This window comes from Cotesia glomerata, linkage group LG5 (assembly GCF_020080835.1).
Source record: "Cotesia glomerata isolate CgM1 linkage group LG5, MPM_Cglom_v2.3, whole genome shotgun sequence".
Taxonomy (NCBI): Eukaryota; Metazoa; Arthropoda; class Insecta; order Hymenoptera; family Braconidae; genus Cotesia; species Cotesia glomerata.
Window position 1 is genome coordinate 3,980,373 of NC_058162.1, and position 18,324 is coordinate 3,998,696.

Genomic DNA, 18,324 nt, shown 5'->3' on the forward strand with positions numbered 1-18,324 from the left:
ATCAAAAATTGTTAAACGCCGGTTAATTTTAATATCATAAAAAAATGATTACAAAAAATTAAAAAAAAATTGTTACTTGTAAAAAACTTTAAAATCTATCAGCGCAATTTATTTCTAAAAAATATTTTTTTGTTCTAATTATTAATTATTAAAAAAAAATTAAAAATTAAAAACGTCGGATAACTTTAATGACATAAATTAGCCGACTTTCAACAATTTTTGACTTTTTTTTATTAATTAAATTAGAACTAAAAAAAATATTTTTAAAAAATGCACGTAAAGTTTTTCAATTTTTTTACAAACGAAAATTGTTTTTTTCATTTTTTTGTAATTATTTTTTTCAATAAAAATTATAAAAATTTTTAAATGTCGGCTAACATAAATTTAAAAAAATCTATTAATTTTTTGAAATTTTTTGTATCTGAAATTTTTTCTTATTGTTTTTTAATAATTTTTCAATAAAATAAAATAATAATAAAGTTAGCTGACATTTTTGATTTTTTTTATTTGGCTTAATTTATTAAATTATAACAAAAATATTTTTAAAAAATTCCACTTATAGTTTTTGAAGTTTTTAACAAATAAAAAAATTTTTTTGTATAATTTTTTTTTAATAAAAAAAATCATAACAATTTTTAGATGTCTGCTAACTTTATATTCATTAAAATAAAAAAGGAAATTAAGTGAGCCAGCATTAAAAATTTTTCTTTTTTTTTTTAATTAAAAATTAGAACTGAAAAATTATTTTTAAAAAATTCCACGGATAATTTTTAAAATTTTCTACCTGTGAAAATTTTTGTTTTAATTTTTTAAAAGTTATTTTTCAATAAAATAAATTATCAAAATTTTAAAATGTCCGTTAATTTAATTTTCATAAAATAAATTACAAAAATTTTCAGATGTTGGCTAATTTAATTTTTATATTTTGATAAAATATACAGTGAGTATATAACATCTGACTAATTTTTAAACACAGCGCGAAATGACAGCTAGCGCCACTACAAAAATAAAGGAACTAATTTCATATATATTTGTCTTTGTGCATAATAAACTTGTGTAGTTATTTGAAGCAACTCGTGTGATTCTTTAAACATTAATAAAAAATTTATTTAATTTTTAATATAATTTTTTCAAAATAATTAAAAAACTGACATAAAATTTTTTTTAAGTGGTTTTTAATAAAAATAAAAATCACGATAGTTATATTTAACTTTTTGATTGATTAATATAACCTATTATTTTGTTTATAAATAAAAAAATTGTCAGATAATTTAAATAAAAAAACGTGATCATGTTAATAACACTAGAAAGGACAATATTAAGAATTAAGTCAAGATTTTTACGTTTCTATTCAGCTGATGTTCATAATATAAAATTTAATCATCCACAATCGTATGAGGATCATGTTTTTGACTCATCATGGGAACCTCCAGATATTCGTAGAGATGATGCTAAAACATTACGGATTTCAATTCTTGGATTGCCAAATGTTGGAAAAAGTACACTCATTAATCAATTAGTCGGTCGTCCTGTAAGTTGATTTATTTATTTATTTATTTATTGTCACTATTAGTTCACTTTTAATTACAAACTTTCCCTTGTTTTAGGTCTGTGCCGCATCTTCAAAGGTTCAGACGACAAAGAAAAAGTCAGAAGCTATTTATATGAATGATAATACACAATTGATATTCATTGATACTCCGGGATTGGTAAAAAGTAGTGACATGAAAAAGTACGACTTGGAGAAAACATTCAGAACAGATGTTGACAAAGCATTGGCTACATGTGATATTGTTGGGGTTGTCCAAGATGTAGGAAATAAAGTTAGAGCTGATGTCATTGATCCACGTGTTCTAGTTCTACTCAAAAACCTCAAAATAGGAATTCCAACTCTTTTGATACTCAATAAAGTCGACAAAATCAAGAAAAAAAAAGTATTATTAAACTTAGTTGATGTTCTGACCAGTGATAAAAATTGGCCTAACTTTTCCGATATTTTCATGGTATCAGCTCTGACATCTGATGGAATAGATGACTTACGGGTAATTAAATAATCTATATTATTATGAGAATAAGAAAAATTTTGTGTCTAGGATAGGCATATGATAGAATTGATTTTTTTAGTGAAATTTAGTCATTGCAAAGGTCTTGATTTGACTTTGTGCCTTTTCAAGATTTCTTATCATTATCACCGATAGTCAATTTATGATTATAAGTATTTAGGCTGCATTCAAAAATTCTTTATCTCTAGATACACAATTAAGAAATGACCTTGTGTCTTGGGAACTATTGACATTTTTAAAGATATAAGCTCATCTCGATGTTACACTCATCAATAGCTTTCATTTGAGTACCCACATCAATTTTTCATATATTTATATATATTATATATATGTATATATGAAAAATATATCAAAATGCACGGCGGTACTCAAATGAAAGCTCTTGATAAGTGTAACCTCAGGATGAGCTTATATCTTTAAAAATATCAATAATTAAGAAATTACCTTGTATCTTGTGAACTATTGACATTTTTAAAGATATAAGCTCATCCCGATGTTACACTCATCGAGACCTTTCATTTGAGTACCCACATCAATTTTTCATATATTTATATATATTATATATATGTATATATGAAAAATATATTAAAATGCATGTGGGTACTCAAATGAAAGCTCTTGATAAGTGTAACCTCAGGATGAGCTTATATCTTTAAAAATATCAATAATTAAAAAATTACCTTGTATCTTGTCAATTATTGACATTTTTAACGATATAAGCTCATCTCGATGTTACACTCATCGAGACCTTTCATTTGAATACCCACATCAATTTTTCGTATATTTTATATATATATTATATATATGCATATATGCAAAATATATCAAAATGCACGGCGGTACTCAAATGAAAGCTCTTGATAAGTGTAACCTCAGGATGAGCTTATATCTTTAAAAATATCAATAATTAAGAAATGACCTTGTATCTCGTGAACTATTGACATTTTTACAGATATAAGCTCACCCCAACATTACATTCATCGAGACTTTTCATTTGAGTACCCACATCAATTTTTCATATATTTTATATATTTATATATTTCACAAATACCATATATATATGAAAAATATATCAAAAATGCATGTGAGTACTCAAATGAAAGCTCTTGATGAGTGTAACATCAGGATGAGCTTATATCTTTAAAAATGTCAATATTTAAGAAAGTACAGTGCAATTTAACAAAAATCATCATTTAATAAAGCAAAATTTTATTTATTTATATTTCACAAGTCACGACAGTTAAATAGTGACCTCAAGATTACTAATTAATGATTCATGAACTACGAATAATAATGGTAATAAAAACATCTATTGGATATAATTTATTATTGATTACAGAGTTATCTACTTGACTCAGCTAAATCTCGAGATTGGGACTACGAATCAAAAAAAATTTCAAGTGATTCACCCGAATCAATAATTGAGCAGACAGTACGTGCTAAATTCATGGATGCATTACCAAATGAATTGCCATATGTCATAACAGTTCAGTTAGAACATTATTCAGTTTTAAAAGATGATAGTATAAGTACTGTCGTTGCTGTACTGACTCCAAGCGATCGTATCTCAAATCTAGTTATGGGTAAAGGTGGATGTCGTGTCCGCGATGTCGCTAAAGCAGTTGAGCAAGAATTATCTCAAGTTTTCAGTACAACTGTCCGATTGAAACTAGCTGTTAAATTTTCCGAACTTAAAGATGAACCGGAAGTTAGTAAATATAAAAGAAAAAAAAATTATTTAATTTAAATATTGAATATGTATTTATAAAATTTGTAAATTTATATTAAATATGTTACAGTTAGTTAATTATTTTTGTTTTTTACTATAATAATAATAATAATAATAATAATAACTAATTAATCAATCAATTAGTTAATTAATTAATTAACTAATTAATTGACTTATCAATTAACTAATTAACCAAATTAACTGATCAATTAATTAGCTAATTAATTAATTAATTAATGAGTTGAGATATGTTATTAAAATAAGGAAAAACAAGATCTGTATCTTGTAGATTTTTTTTTATCCAAGCGTCTGCTTTAGCTTCAAGCTGCGGAGTAAACGTATTGCTCCAGACACCACTTTGTCCATTTCTAACAAAACCTCCATCAGCTATAATTTGACAATCACGTAATTGAGAAGAATTAACCATTGGATTATTACGGAAATTTTTTATATTGAGATAATCTGATAGTTTGCACATTTCTTTTTCACTGTAAGATTTTCCAAGAAATTCGGCAACTTTGTAAGCAGTTTGGGAAAAATTCTGAAAGTAAAAAAAAATAAAACAAAAATTCATTAAAAATTCAATTTATAAATTTACCTGTTGCATTTCTTCGTAAAATATAAAAAGTAAATTTGGATGATGTCGTTGAGCCCAAGCTTCCTTTAAATGTTCCCAATAAGGACTCCACGGTGCTGATAAAAAAAAAAAAGTTTTTGTATACTTAGATAAAAATATAAATAAGTTTGAAAAGAGTCAGTTTATTATTTACTTAGATCATCTTGAAAATAATTCCAAAATTCTTCAAAGTTGCCTTTATAACCTTGAGTTTTAATAGCTTGATTTAAATGATACCAAGACACAGCAACATCTTTAGGATTTCGTGCGACGTAAATTATTTTACAGCCAACGTCTAATATTCCAGGTAATAAACTCAAAGGAAAGTGTGATTTTATAAATCGAGGAGATGGCATAGCGTTTAATACTTCATATCCTGGTATTGCAATTTTTTTACACAATTCTTGTTTTTCTGGATCATTTTCATTTAACTTTAATAATTCTTTTGTAACATCCGGGTGATTGAACATACTAAATCTAAAAGAACAATTTATCATGTAAAACAATTTACATTTCACTAAAAGGGCGTATAGCTAAGGGTTAACAGGGATTTGTGCTGAAAAGGCGTATAAAAAAATTTTTTTGTTGCCATTCGGTTGAAATTGTCTGGAACGTAAAAATCGGTGAAAAAAAAAGTTGGTATCTCAAGACATACGCCCTTTCAGCTTTAAGAAAAGTACTATTTAAAGGTAAAAGGGCTTATAAAAAAAAAATTTAGTTTTGATACCAAATGTTAAATAATAGTTTCACAAAACAAGTTATACTGAAATAACAGCCTCATATACAAAGTTTGATTTAAACAAATCGAAAATAAATTAATCAAACACAAATTACATAAATATTAAGTAATTAATTTAAAGTAAAAATTATGTAATTAATTAAATCACGCGTACTTTATTGTTTTTTAGATATATTTTCTTTTTTAACTTTAAAAAATTGTATAGTTAAGGTCTTACGCAGCTACTACCACAGAAAGTTTTTTTTTTTTTTGACACTTTTAAACTACGAATAGGTTCTTTTGTAAACTGGCCGAAAAAAAATTATACGTCCTTTCACCTTTAGATCACCAAAATTTCGAATTCTTAAAAGGACGTATAATTAAAGACATAGGCTCTTTTACCTTTGCAATTTTTTTTTAATTTTAAGCGTAGAATGTGTCTACTACTCGATTGGCAATAAAAAAAAAAATATGCGCCCTTTTACCTTTAGGCACGTGATTTATAATCAATTAGTATATTACACTACAAGGGCAGAAAGTTGAGATTCCTGCACTGCGCGCCATGATGCCCGAGGCTTCGCCTCGGGCATCATGGCGCGCAGTTCAGTGCTCTCAAATTTCTGCCCATGTAATGTATACTAGTTTTCTTGCTATCCGGTCGAAAGTACGCAAAAAATTGCTTTGAAAAAAATTGATGCCTGCCCCCGACATTTGCGGCACGAGCGAAGCGAGTGCTGCTGGTCGGGGGGGGGGCAGGCATCAAATACACCTGTCAATAAAGATACTAATTTATAATCTATCATATTACTACTTTCTTTTGAGAAAAGATCTTAATTTAATTAAATAAATTTAAAGTTATAAATATATTATAAATTAACTCTGATTTTAAGAATAAAAGAAAATAGAAAAATGAAATAATAATCGTAAAATTCATAGAAAAAAAAATTAAGAAAAATAGTATATTACACACCTAGGGAAGTAAAGTAAGAAATGTCTCAGATCACATGTAATTGTTGGCCGAGGCGAAGCCGAGGTCAACAAACATGTGATCTGAGGCTTTCTTATTTACTTCCCGAGGAGTGTATACTATTTTTTTGTCCGACGAAGGCGGAAAGCGGCAACTTAGTTTAGCGCAGCGGGACGAAAGTTGCCACTTTCCGCCCGGAGGGCAAAAAAATCTGTTTGTGTATTTTTTCAAATAATTATTTGTTCAATAATGAATTTATTTATTTGAGAATATCTATCAGAATAAAAAATATTTCTCGTTTTTTTTTTTGTAATTTAAATATTTAATAAGTCTCACTTCATTAAAATAAATATTTATTTTCTGTAATTAACTTAGATTCAACCTAAAATCATTGAAACATAACAAGATAGATGAAAATTAAATTAGCCGACATTTGAAACTTTTTATAAAAAATTAAAACAAAAATTTTCACATGTAGAAAATTTCAAAAATTATACGTGGAATTTTTTAAAAATAGTTTTTTAGTTCTAGTTTTTAATTAATAAAAAAATAAAAAATTGTTGAGTGTCGGTTAACTTAATTTCCATACAAGACAGATATATTCATAACAATCATAAGTAAGGTTAGGCTTATTAACATAAGTTCTAGAGTGAGCGCGACTATCGACTTTCGGGCTTTCTGCCGCCTCGAGTCTCGTTGTCAGTGCATGAATGCATTATTTCGGCTCCCCGTCGTAGAGCGCATGCGCGACTCGACCACGGCATAAAAATAGTATTTTTCTTACCTAGGGCAGGAAAATGCCGCTTTCCGCCTCCGTCGAGGAGAATAGTATATTACACACCTAGGGAGTAAAGTAGAAATGTCTCAGATCACATGTTATTGTTGGCCGAGGCGAAGCCGAGGTCAACAAACATGTGATCTGAGGCTTTCTTATTTACTTCCCGTGGAGTGTATACTATTTTTTTGCTCGACGAAGGCAGAAAGGGGCAACTTTGTTTAGCGCAGCGGGCCGAAAGTTGACGCTTTCTGCCCGTCGAGCAAAAAAATAGTTTTCTCACCACGGGCAGGAAATAAGAAAGCCTCAGATCACATGTTTGTCGACCTCGGCTTCGCCTCGGTCAACAATTACATGTAATCTGAGACATTTCTTATTTTCGTTTAGCGCAGCGAGAGGAAAATTGACGCTTTCCGCCCTAGGTAAGAAAAATACTATTAATTACAACAGTCATAAAATATTTACTCAAGAAATGGAAAACGATCAGCCAAATATTCTTTTTTTGCTCTATCAAAGTCCAAATTATTACTCAATAGCCAGACAAGTTCTTGGGTCCATGTAGTCCTTGATAAAAACAGTGTTAATTAGTTAGAATCAAAATTAAGGAGGGAAGAAAAGAGTCTTTCTGCCGTGAAATCGCAGCGGGAACCCCGTACTTTCGACCGGCGTAGTAAGAATAGTATATTACACATCTAGGGCAGTAAAATAAGAAATGTCTCAGATCACATGTAATTATTGTCCGAGGCGAAGCCGAGGCTTTCTTATTTACTGCCCGTGGTGTGTATACTTCTTTTCTCCTCGACGGAGGCGGAAAGCGGCATTTTCGTTTAGCGCAGCGGGAGGAAAATTGACGCTTTCCGCCCTAGGTAAGAAAAATACTATTAATTATAACAGTCATAAAATATTTACTCAAGAAATGGAAAACGATCAGCCAAATATTCTTTTTTTGCTCTATCAAAGTCCAAATTATTACTCAATAGCCAGACAAGTTCTTGGGTCCATGTAGTCCCTGATAAAGACAGTGTTAATTAGTTAGAATCAAAATTAAAAAAAATTTATTTATTATTTCAAAGTACCTGATCTGGGGTAGGTAATTACCCAGGTATCATCCACTCTAGCTTTAAAATGATGAAAATTCTCTTGTTGTTCAATATAACGATGCGGAAAAAACCATTTTTTTTCACCAACTTGTACCCAACCAGTTCGTTCACCGGTGAATTTTTCTAACATCTCTTTTGTTTTTTTTTTATCTAACAGTTTATATTTTGGTAAACTACTCATTGTTGAATATTTAATCCTTACTACGCGAGAATCACAGAACAACTAAGTAGGTTTTTAAAAAATCTTAATAATTTGTTGTGGAGAAAGTAAATGTAACTGGCACACTTTCTTCGTTAACTATCCATACTTATCATTGGTCCGGTAAAGACTTGTTTCTACCTCTCTGGCTACTTAAAAACACCTGATTAAATGCTAATCTTTTCAATTTTTTTTTTTTTAATTTCTTTTTAATAGAGAGTGTATAATAGTATATTTAAATAAAGTACTGGAATGTGAATCGATAATCTTAATATTTTAACTATAAATATATCTTATTAAACTTTCAATTAACTTTTTTTCTAATTTTATAGTAATAAATAAAATATTACTGTAATATTAAGGTCGTGCCAAGTATATCATAAATATTTGCTTTTAGAAAATTAAATTATATTTTTTGGTGTATTCTAAATTTTTTATAAGGAATGCGCAAAATAACTAATTTCTAAGTAATTAGGATTTATATATATTTTTTTTTTAAATTATCAAACTTCTTCTTCACATCTAAAAGTTAATTATGAACGCTTTAATAGCTTGTATAATAGTATTGATAATTAAATTGTATTTTCCAAAGTTATTATATAATTTTTCATAAATTTTTATAAATTAATCAATTTAAATAAAAATTTCAGTTTCATATCTGAAGCTTGACAAAATTAATAATTAAATTTAATTAAGAATTCCTGATACAAATTTCAACTGCTGAATTGTATTGCTATAATCTTTTTTTAAGTATTCTTCTCCTAGATAACTTTCTTCACGCTGCTATATAATTAAGTATATCATCTTATCCTGAAAGAGAACAGAAATCCTCGCCTGCATTTTAAATTAATTATTTATATATTTTGCTTTGTTACTCATTACCAGTAAACTGAAATGAATAATTATATTAGTTAAAATAAAACAATAATTGGTGAAACAGTCTTAAAAAATTTGAGAAATTAATTTGGTTACGTGCAAACTTAGCTACTGCAAAAGGTGAATAAATAAAAAAAAGAATTTAAATAAAATAAAATGACTGTAACTTAATAAATTCTTGAAATTTTTACCTAAAGTTTTATACACATATTTTCATAAGTATAAACTTTAAATTAAAACAAAAAAAATTTTTTTATATCTTTGAAGAAAAAAAAATGAAAATTAATTCAGCAGATATTTAATAATTTTCAGAAATTTTTTAACAAATAAATTATTACAAAAAATATTATAAAAAAATTGACATGAAGAAATTTTAAAAGATTAAAAATGCAATTTTTTTTAATAATCTTTTGGAAGAAATTTGTTTGTTAAAAAAAATTAAAAAATGATCAAGTGACTGCTAATTGTAATGTCATGAAAAAAAAATGATTATGAATTTAGATGAAATATTTTTTAAATTGTAAAAAAAAAAATGAATTAATAATTAAAAAAATTCTAGTTTGAAAAAATGCACTTGGAGTTTTTTATTTAATTTATTTATTTCATTGTTTTTTTTTTTAATTATAATAATTAATAAATTTTGATTATAATAAATAATTAATTTTTTTTTTTAATTATAACAATTATTTAATGTTTGCTAGATTCAGTCACAAAAATAATATGAAAATTAATTTAGCAGATATTTTATAATTTTAAGAATTTTTTTTACAAATAAATTATGTCAAAGAAAATGAGAAAAAAAAATTGACATTTAGAAAATAAAAAAAATAAAAAATTCAATTCTTTAGAAATAATTTTTTGGAGCAAATTTATTTATTAAAAAATTTTCAAGCGACTGCTAACTTTAATGTCATAAAAAAAATAATATTTTTTTTAAGTAAAAAATTATTCCAATCAAAAGAATTCATGCTTGTTTTGTCGCTACTCCAATTCTTGAGTGTCAGTAAGACTGATATACTTAGTAAAGAAGTGAAATAAAATTGTTAAGGTAAAATAATAAATAAAATTAAAAAAAAAAATTAATTAATTAATTAATAATCATTTTGACGTAATTAAATAATTGTGTTTGTTAAATATTATCTAATTTAAGGAAGTATAGGACGTACAGTCCGTCCACTGAGTTTCATCTCATAATGCATATATATAGATAGATAGATAGATATATATTTATTTGTCCTTATAGCCGAAGCTCCCTTAAGGCCATCAATAAGCAATAAATTTTATATATATATATATGTTCGGCAAAACAACTGCCGATAATTTAGCCTTATTTCTTTAATAAATAATAGTTTAAAAAACTAAAAACACGCTTTTATAGAAAACAAATTTAAATTAAGAATAGTGTTAAAATTTCAATAAATATAAATTAATAATAGTGTAAATAAAAAAAAATGTATTTTATTTTAAAAAGCGTGAGGTGCATGGTGTCAATAGTTATAAATATTTTATTGACAGATATGAGTAGAGTGATTATCATTTTGATAATATCTTAAAAAGCACCCCACGCTTTTTTAAAATAAAATACATTTTTTATTTACACTATTATTAATTTATATTTATTGAAATTTTTAACACTATTCTTAATTTAAATTTACTTTCTACTTTTTAGTTTGGTTTTCTATAAAAAGCGTGTTTTTAGTTTTTAAACTATTATTTATTTTTACTTTTAGTTTGGTTTATTTATAAAAGCGTGATTTTTTAGTTTTTAAACTATTATTTGTTGATTATCAAAAATATTCAGGCGCGCAAATTACCCACGGAGAGTTACATACTGACATACTGACATACTGACATACAAGTGAAGCTAATAAAAATAATTATTTATAAATATTATAAATACGGGGAATCAGAGTTCGATTTCGGAGAGCGAGCCTGAGAAACGGCTACCAGAACCAAGGAAGGCCGCAGGCGCGCAGATTACCCACGGAGAGTTACATACTGACATACTGACAAACTGACATACAAGTGAAGCTAATATAAAGCGTGTAAAAAACAAACATGCTATGAAATAATCTCTTCTTTTACTTAATTTAAGCCACCCTAATTTATTATAATACGGGGTTACATGTTCATATCTGGATAATTTGAAAATAAATCTTACGCAAGAATTTATTTTTCTTTGCAACCTAAGCAGCAGCTTTTTCGACATGTTGGTAAACGCAGCACAACAATAATCGAAAATCGGGGAATATAAGTGTAGTCACTAATTTTACTCGCAATTGTTCATTAAATATTTCATTGTTAATTTTAAGTTGAGCTAACGTTTTCATAGCTTGATTACAAGTCTTTAATACTTGGTGTTCCCAAGAGAGATTATTATCTAAAATGACCCCTAGATATTTGACAGTATTAACATAAGGAATAACGCAATTATCAACTAAAATATTCTCTGCATTTATACAATAATCATTGCTAACTTTTAGTCTACTGCCAAAGATGATTGCTTTGGTTTTGAAGCATTTAACATATAGCTATACTATAGTACGTGACTTGAGAAGGATTTATGTTGTTCGAGACTGTACTTTCAGAAAACTTAACAAGTTTTTACTAGTGATTTAATGAAATTTAGCTTACCGAAATAATCTTTTATGCATTAAATAACTATATTATTATCAAATAATTGATAATTTATTTTAAATTTGAATAAAATAATAAGTATTTTAATTTTTAATATTTTTTAAAAGTTTGGCAACGCAATAAATTTTATCGCGGTTGCGCATGCGTTGACTGCTCTATTCGTGTTTGTGATGTGTACGTGTGTATTATGTTTACAAGTAATGCTATTAAAAATATTAAAATATTAAAGCATTAAAATATTGATTATTTAATTATGTTATGTTTTATAATAAATAAAAACAATTTTATAATACTTTTCTTAACCTATTTGATATTTCTTTTAACCTATTTCATTGAAGCTTTAAATTTCCCGCGTGACCCACCATGTACGGCGTTGCCGTCAACATAACCCACATTTGCTATGGCTGACTATTTTTTTTAAATTTAGATTTTTCAAACTCAATTATTTTTATAACTAAGTACCCTCAACTTAATTTTACTTTTTCAATAATTTTTGAAAATTTGTTTTTTTCTTACAATGAGTTTTTCGAAGCTTTCTCATTATTTTTTCATCGTAAAATTTATTAAAACAAGAGTAGTTGTGAGATTTGGTATGTCATTACAATGTTAAATGACCTGTTTTGAATCTTGTTTTATAAATAAACTATCAACCCTAGGTCTCTGAAATTTTAACACAACACGTATTAAATATATTTCTATCGATCCTAAAAATTTTAAATTGATCTCATTATTTCGACTTAACTCCCATACCTCCTTAAACCATGACAGCTTAACTTATTCAATTTGTGAAACAGCGCTATTTAAGGTATTACCCTCGCGACTTCCGTCGTCAAAAGTTTATGCCAGAGTGTACGGTACACATACCAGATAGCCATTATTAACAAGCCTAAAACTTTTTGCTGTTTATGTACTTATTTCAGCCAATCACGAAGGAGATACTGATCATTTGAAAAGTCTGGCAACACTGCGTGAGCGTTAAGATATTTTATAGTGGTTATACTGTAGTGTTTTGGACTGGCTGTAGACTTACCTCTGTTTTGATACATGCGTTTATTTATTTATTTACATACATTGAAAGATTAATATATATTATTATATTAAAATTGTTAACTTTTCGAATTTTTAATAAATATAAAAAAAAATGAAAATTAATTCAGCCGACATTTAAAAATTTTTAGAATTTTTTTTTATTGAAAAAATGATTACAAAAAAATAAAAAAGAAATTTCACTTGAAAAAAACTTCAAAAACTGTAAATGCAATATAAAAAAAATTTTTTTTTTTCTAATTTAATTATTAAAAAAAAGTCAAAAAATTAAAAATGTTGGCTAACTTTAGTATTATAAAAAAATACTTATTTTCATAAAATAATCATAGTTTTTTTTTTAAATAAATAAAATTAATAACTATAATATTACACCTAACGTAAATTAAACTTTTCAAATTTGTCAGCGCATGCGCGTCTCATACTTCTTTCGCGGCTAATAAAACTTGCGCTGTTGCCACAGCTTTATTAACGTATCCCCTCCTCAGTTAAAGTCTGGTAAATTTTTCATTACTTATTAATAAATATCTCTGAAACTGTGTGGTAATTATCAATGAATTTTTTTTTTTAAATTGTTTAGTTGTTAGTTAACGTTACTCTAGTTTTTTAAAAAGATCCTAAGAAAAGTTTCTAAGATATAAAAATGTTTGTAGGTAAATTTTTCGATATCTCGTATACCGTAATGTATAAGAGCGTTCAAAACTCAAACTTTAAAATTAAATATCTCGGAAACTAGATGGTAAAAAATTCTCAAATTGCGCCAATCGACGCAGAATTATATGAAAATTAATCTACCAAAATTAAAAAAAAATCCTAAGAAAACGACTTTGGCGAGGGTACTACCTTAAATTTTTAAATGTCACTTGTCGACAATCGCGCCACCTAGTTATAAAATAAAAATGATGTCAATAATAAACTGATGCTACGACGTGCTAGCAGAGTAGAAAAAAGAGTGAAGATTTAAAGGCGCTTCACAATATAAATTATAAAAGTCAATATTGATTGGCTCTCTATTAATTTGTAGTAATCAATCAGGATATTTATTTGAAAATTTATTTCCGTAATTATATTGAAGCCTTAAAAACTAAAGTCTTGATCAAAACGTGCATGTGTAGTGTGTCTCTGTGCATAATTAATTTTCTCAACACATAAAGAATCATGAAATACGCATCGTGCGTGCCTTGATGTCTGCGTTTAATATAAAACAAAATAAAATACAAAAAATAACATTGGATTTATCACTTAGATCCTGGTGAATAAATTATTTTACGCCGTAGAACGCCATACTGGTTTGCATGCTGTCGTCTCATTAGATTATTATTATAAATAAAACAAATCTATAAAATAATGTTTGTGATCATTCGATGGATAAGATAAATGTATACTAACGGAAAATACATATAATAAGGTATACTATTGGTAAAGTTAATTGGATTTAATATTTGTATGTTTATGTCTACAATAGTATTTTTTTTTTTTCTTAAACAAATGTAATTAATTGAATGTTATTGACATTAAATATTATTAATGATTTTTTTCTATATTTAAAAAATATATTTTATTTTTTTTAGTAATTCTTGCAATTGTTGTTGAAACGTGTTGAAGTCGTAGACGTTTAGCTTTCCAACAATTTTCGAATAAAAAATTGTGTTCATCAGCTTAAATAGCCTTAATCAAATAGTAAAAATAAAACAAAACAAAAGTAGAACAAGACGAATAAAATAAGAAAAAAAAATATAGATATATCACAATAAATCATGGAGAAAAGTAGTAAGACAAATGTATGTGCTGATGATACTGATGACAATAAACAAGCTGAGACTTCGACAAATTCAGACGTAGAAGACAATGATTCTGAAGAACACTATGGCTGTGATCATTATAAAAGAAAATCAAAATTTGTGGTAAATATTTATAATTAATTAATTATATTATTTGTTTTTAATTAATTAATTATATTATTTGTTTTTAATTAATTAATTATATTATTTTTTTTTTATTAATTAATTATATTATTTGTTTTTAATTAATTAATTATATTATTTGTTTTTAATTAATTAATTATATTATTTGTTTTTAATTAATTAATTATATTATTTGTTTTTAATTAATTAATTATATTATTTGTTTTTAATTAATTAATTATATTATTTGTTTTTAATTAATTAATAATATTATTTGTTTTTTATTAGTTGATTTTATTGTTTGTTTTTAATTAGTTAAATTTATTAATTTTTGTTAATTTTTACTTTGGGTTTGAAAATTTTAGAAATGAAATTTTGTTTTAGACACCGTGCTGCAATAAAGTTTACACCTGTCGTTTTTGTCACGATGAACAAGAGGCACATACGGTTAATCGTAAAGAAGTTACGGAATTAATATGCGTACTATGTGACACTCGTCAACCTGTACAAGCCACGTGTCAGAATTGCCATTGTAGATTTGGCAAGTACACGTGTTTAGAATGTAATCTATTCGATGATGAAGATAAGAATCAATATCATTGTGATGGATGTGGTATTTGCAGAGTTGGAGGAAGAGATAGATTTTTTCACTGCGCCAAATGTAATATGTGTTTACCTGTACAATTACAAAATGGACATAAGGTGAATAAATTGTTCAAGGAATAATCTATATTATTAAGATAATGAGAAAAATTTTGTCTCCATTATGATGATAAATACTTAGGCTGCATTCGAAAATGCTCTATCTCTAGATACATGATTAAGAAATGACCTTGTATCTTGAGAACTATTGACATTTTTAAATATATAAGCTCACCCCGACATTACACTCATCGAGACCTTTCATTTAAGTACCTACATCAATTTTTCATATATTTTATATATTTATATATTTCACAAATACCATATATATAAAATATATAAAAAATGCCATGTGGGTACTCAAATGAAAGCTCTTGATGAGTGTAACATTAGAATGAGCTTACATCTTTATAAATATCAATAATTAAGAAATTACCTTATATCTTGTAAAATATTGACATTCTTAAAGATATAAGCTCACCCCGACATTACACTCATCGAGACCTTTCATTTGAGTACCCACATCAATTTTTCATATATTTTATATATTTATATATTTCACAAATACCATATATATAAAATATATGAAAAATGACATGTGGGTACTCAAATGAAAGCTCTTGATGAGTGTAACATTAGAATGAGCTTACATCTTTATAAATATCAATAATTAAGAAATTACCTTATATCTTGTAAACTATTGACATTCTTAAAGATATAAGCTCACCCCGACATTACACTCATCGAGACCTTTCATTTGAGTACCCACATCAATTTTTCATATATTTTATATATTTATATATTTCACAAATACCATATATATAAAATATATAAAAAATGCCATGTGGGTACTCAAATGAAAGCCCTTGATGAGTGTAACATCAGGATGAGCTTACATCTTTATAAATATCAATAATTAAGAAAGTACAGTGCAATCTAACAAAAGTCATTATTTAATAAAGCAAAATTTTATTTATTTATAGTTCACAAATCACGGCAGTTAGTGACTGCAAGATTGCTAGTCACTTATAAGTGAATAATTAAATATGGTATCTATTTATTTTCAGTGCGTAGAAAATGTTTCACATGCCAATTGTCCTGTATGCTTAGAAGATATTCATACGAGTCGTATACCTTGTCATATTCCTGATTGCGGGCATTTACTCCACCGTACCTGCTTTGAGGAGCTTTTACACTCCGGGCATTATGCTTGTCCTACTTGTCAAGTTTCTCTTCTTGATATGACAGATCTCTGGAGATTTTTGGATGTTGAAGTGTCACTTACTCCAATGCCACCAGAGTATAAAGATTATAAAGCGGAAATTTTATGTAAAGACTGTCACGAAGTAATTATTTATTGATTTAATTTTAAAGCTATTATTTCTACGGTAATCGCAAAAAATAGATCCGGAAAAAATTGTGCAATTTATTATTATTATTATTATTATTATTATTATTATTATTATTATTATCATTATTATTATCATCACCATTATCATGATTATTATTACCATTATCATGATTATTATTACCATTATCATGATTATTATTATTATTATTATTATTATTATTATTATTATTATTATTATATCATTATTATTATAATTACCATTATCACCATTATTATTATTATTATAATTTTTATTTTATAATAATTTTAATGAAATAATATGAATTTTTCATAACTTAAAAAATTTTTTTCCGAGTCTTTTTTTTCGGGATTTTATTTGTACATATAGAAATTTATTCAACCAATTTTTCTTGCAGGAATCAACTGTCAAGTTTCATGTTGTTGGATTAAAGTGTCTCAACTGTGGGAGCTATAACACATGTAGAATCAAAGGATCACCGTGTCCAGGTACTTTCATTTAATTTTAAATATTTATAATTTTCTCAAAAGATTTTATATAATTAATATTATTTTTTTATTACTTGCTAATAGATCCCGATAACATTGATGGAGCTAGTGGAAGCGGTACTGGTGATGGTGATCAAGAACAACCTACCGATAATGGATCTCAATAAAACATTCCAAGCTCAATGATTTTATTATTAAAATTGCTTAATGTAAAATCATATAAGCTTACATAGTAGATAACTGAACTAAATAATTTAGAGATTTTTTTCCCGTTAATTATTTTAAATTTAAACGGTGAAACTTAGCTAATTTTGTGAATACTTTTTATCATTTTACAAATGTTTATTAATATATTTAATAATATTATTTTAGGAAAATGTTTGAGCAAACAACAACCAAACAATGCTATTTTCAATTTAATATTCTGTTGACGCTATAATCATTGTTTTCGCATATTATTAACTATTATAATACGAGTTTAAAGTTTTCAATAGATTTGCTAATGAATAGCAAAAAAGATCAAAGTATTTATAAAAAGCTGCATTTATAATCATTGGTTTTTAATGATAAATTTGGAACAAAAGTAATTCCATTTTTTCATTCCAATATATATTATTGCCATTCCGTAAAATTTTTTTTTTAAATTGTAATTATTATTGATGATATTTAGTAGCAGCATAAACTTATGCAAGTAAAATCATTGTAACATAAAAGTTTAGAAAATAACACTGTGTTTAAATTTTTGACTTTTTTTGATGTACTACTTTTAGTTAAAAGTGTTTTAATAAAAAATAAACTTCTTTTCAAGAAAAAAAAAATTTAAGTTATTTTTTTTTTTTTATTGAATTCTGTAAAAATATTTTTTTGAGAATTTGATTTTTTAAATAATTTATTTTGAAGTAATTAGATAGAAAATATCAGCTGAACCCGATGTGCATTGTCAAACTTTCTTACAATAAAAATTATTATTAGTAAATATATTATAATTATAAATTATAAAAAAAAAATACCTTCTTAGATAATGGAGCAACTTCCGATGATAGAGAATAAATATAGTTTAATAAAAATCTAGAGGGTTTTATACCTCATATTAAATTCAATACAAAAAATGTCTACGTTGGAATTTGCCTTCAGTTACCCCAGCAGTTGTCTTGAAAGTTTAAGTTCTATTATATGCAAAATCATGTGCTTTGCCT

General features: G+C 26.2%; 3 protein-coding genes across 5 annotated transcripts; 2 read left to right on the top strand and 1 right to left on the bottom strand.

Moving 5' to 3' along the window:
• Positions 1-1,206: 1,206 nt before the first annotated feature.
• On the top strand, positions 1,207-3,870 carry LOC123264754 (GTPase Era, mitochondrial). The gene is made up of 3 exons (XM_044728200.1): positions 1,207-1,531; positions 1,608-2,042; positions 3,403-3,870. The coding sequence occupies exons 1-3, from the start codon at positions 1,292-1,294 to the stop codon at positions 3,808-3,810; spliced, it is 1,083 nt and encodes a 360-aa protein (XP_044584135.1). The 5' UTR covers positions 1,207-1,291; the 3' UTR covers positions 3,811-3,870.
• Positions 2,372-17,690, top strand: LOC123264757 (RING finger and CHY zinc finger domain-containing protein 1). Of its 3 annotated transcripts, none has more exons than XM_044728204.1 (6): positions 2,372-2,394; positions 14,465-14,628; positions 15,013-15,330; positions 16,338-16,616; positions 17,038-17,128; positions 17,213-17,690. In XM_044728204.1, the coding sequence occupies exons 2-6, from the start codon at positions 14,482-14,484 to the stop codon at positions 17,293-17,295; spliced, it is 918 nt and encodes a 305-aa protein (XP_044584139.1). In that variant the 5' UTR covers positions 2,372-2,394; positions 14,465-14,481; the 3' UTR covers positions 17,296-17,690. The 3 variants fall into 3 exon arrangements, with proteins under 3 accessions (XP_044584139.1, XP_044584140.1, XP_044584138.1); XM_044728205.1 differs by lacking the exon at positions 2,372-2,394 and adding an exon at positions 10,319-10,339; XM_044728203.1 differs by lacking the exon at positions 2,372-2,394 and adding an exon at positions 13,675-14,132 and having other exon boundaries at positions 14,296-14,628.
• On the bottom strand, positions 4,022-8,359 carry LOC123264755 (sulfotransferase 1E1-like). The gene is made up of 5 exons (XM_044728201.1): positions 7,945-8,359; positions 7,778-7,877; positions 4,563-4,885; positions 4,391-4,485; positions 4,022-4,333 (listed from the first exon to the last, which is right to left on the bottom strand). The coding sequence occupies exons 1-5, from the start codon at positions 8,147-8,149 to the stop codon at positions 4,022-4,024; spliced, it is 1,035 nt and encodes a 344-aa protein (XP_044584136.1). The 5' UTR covers positions 8,150-8,359.
• Positions 17,691-18,324: the final 634 nt, after the last annotated feature.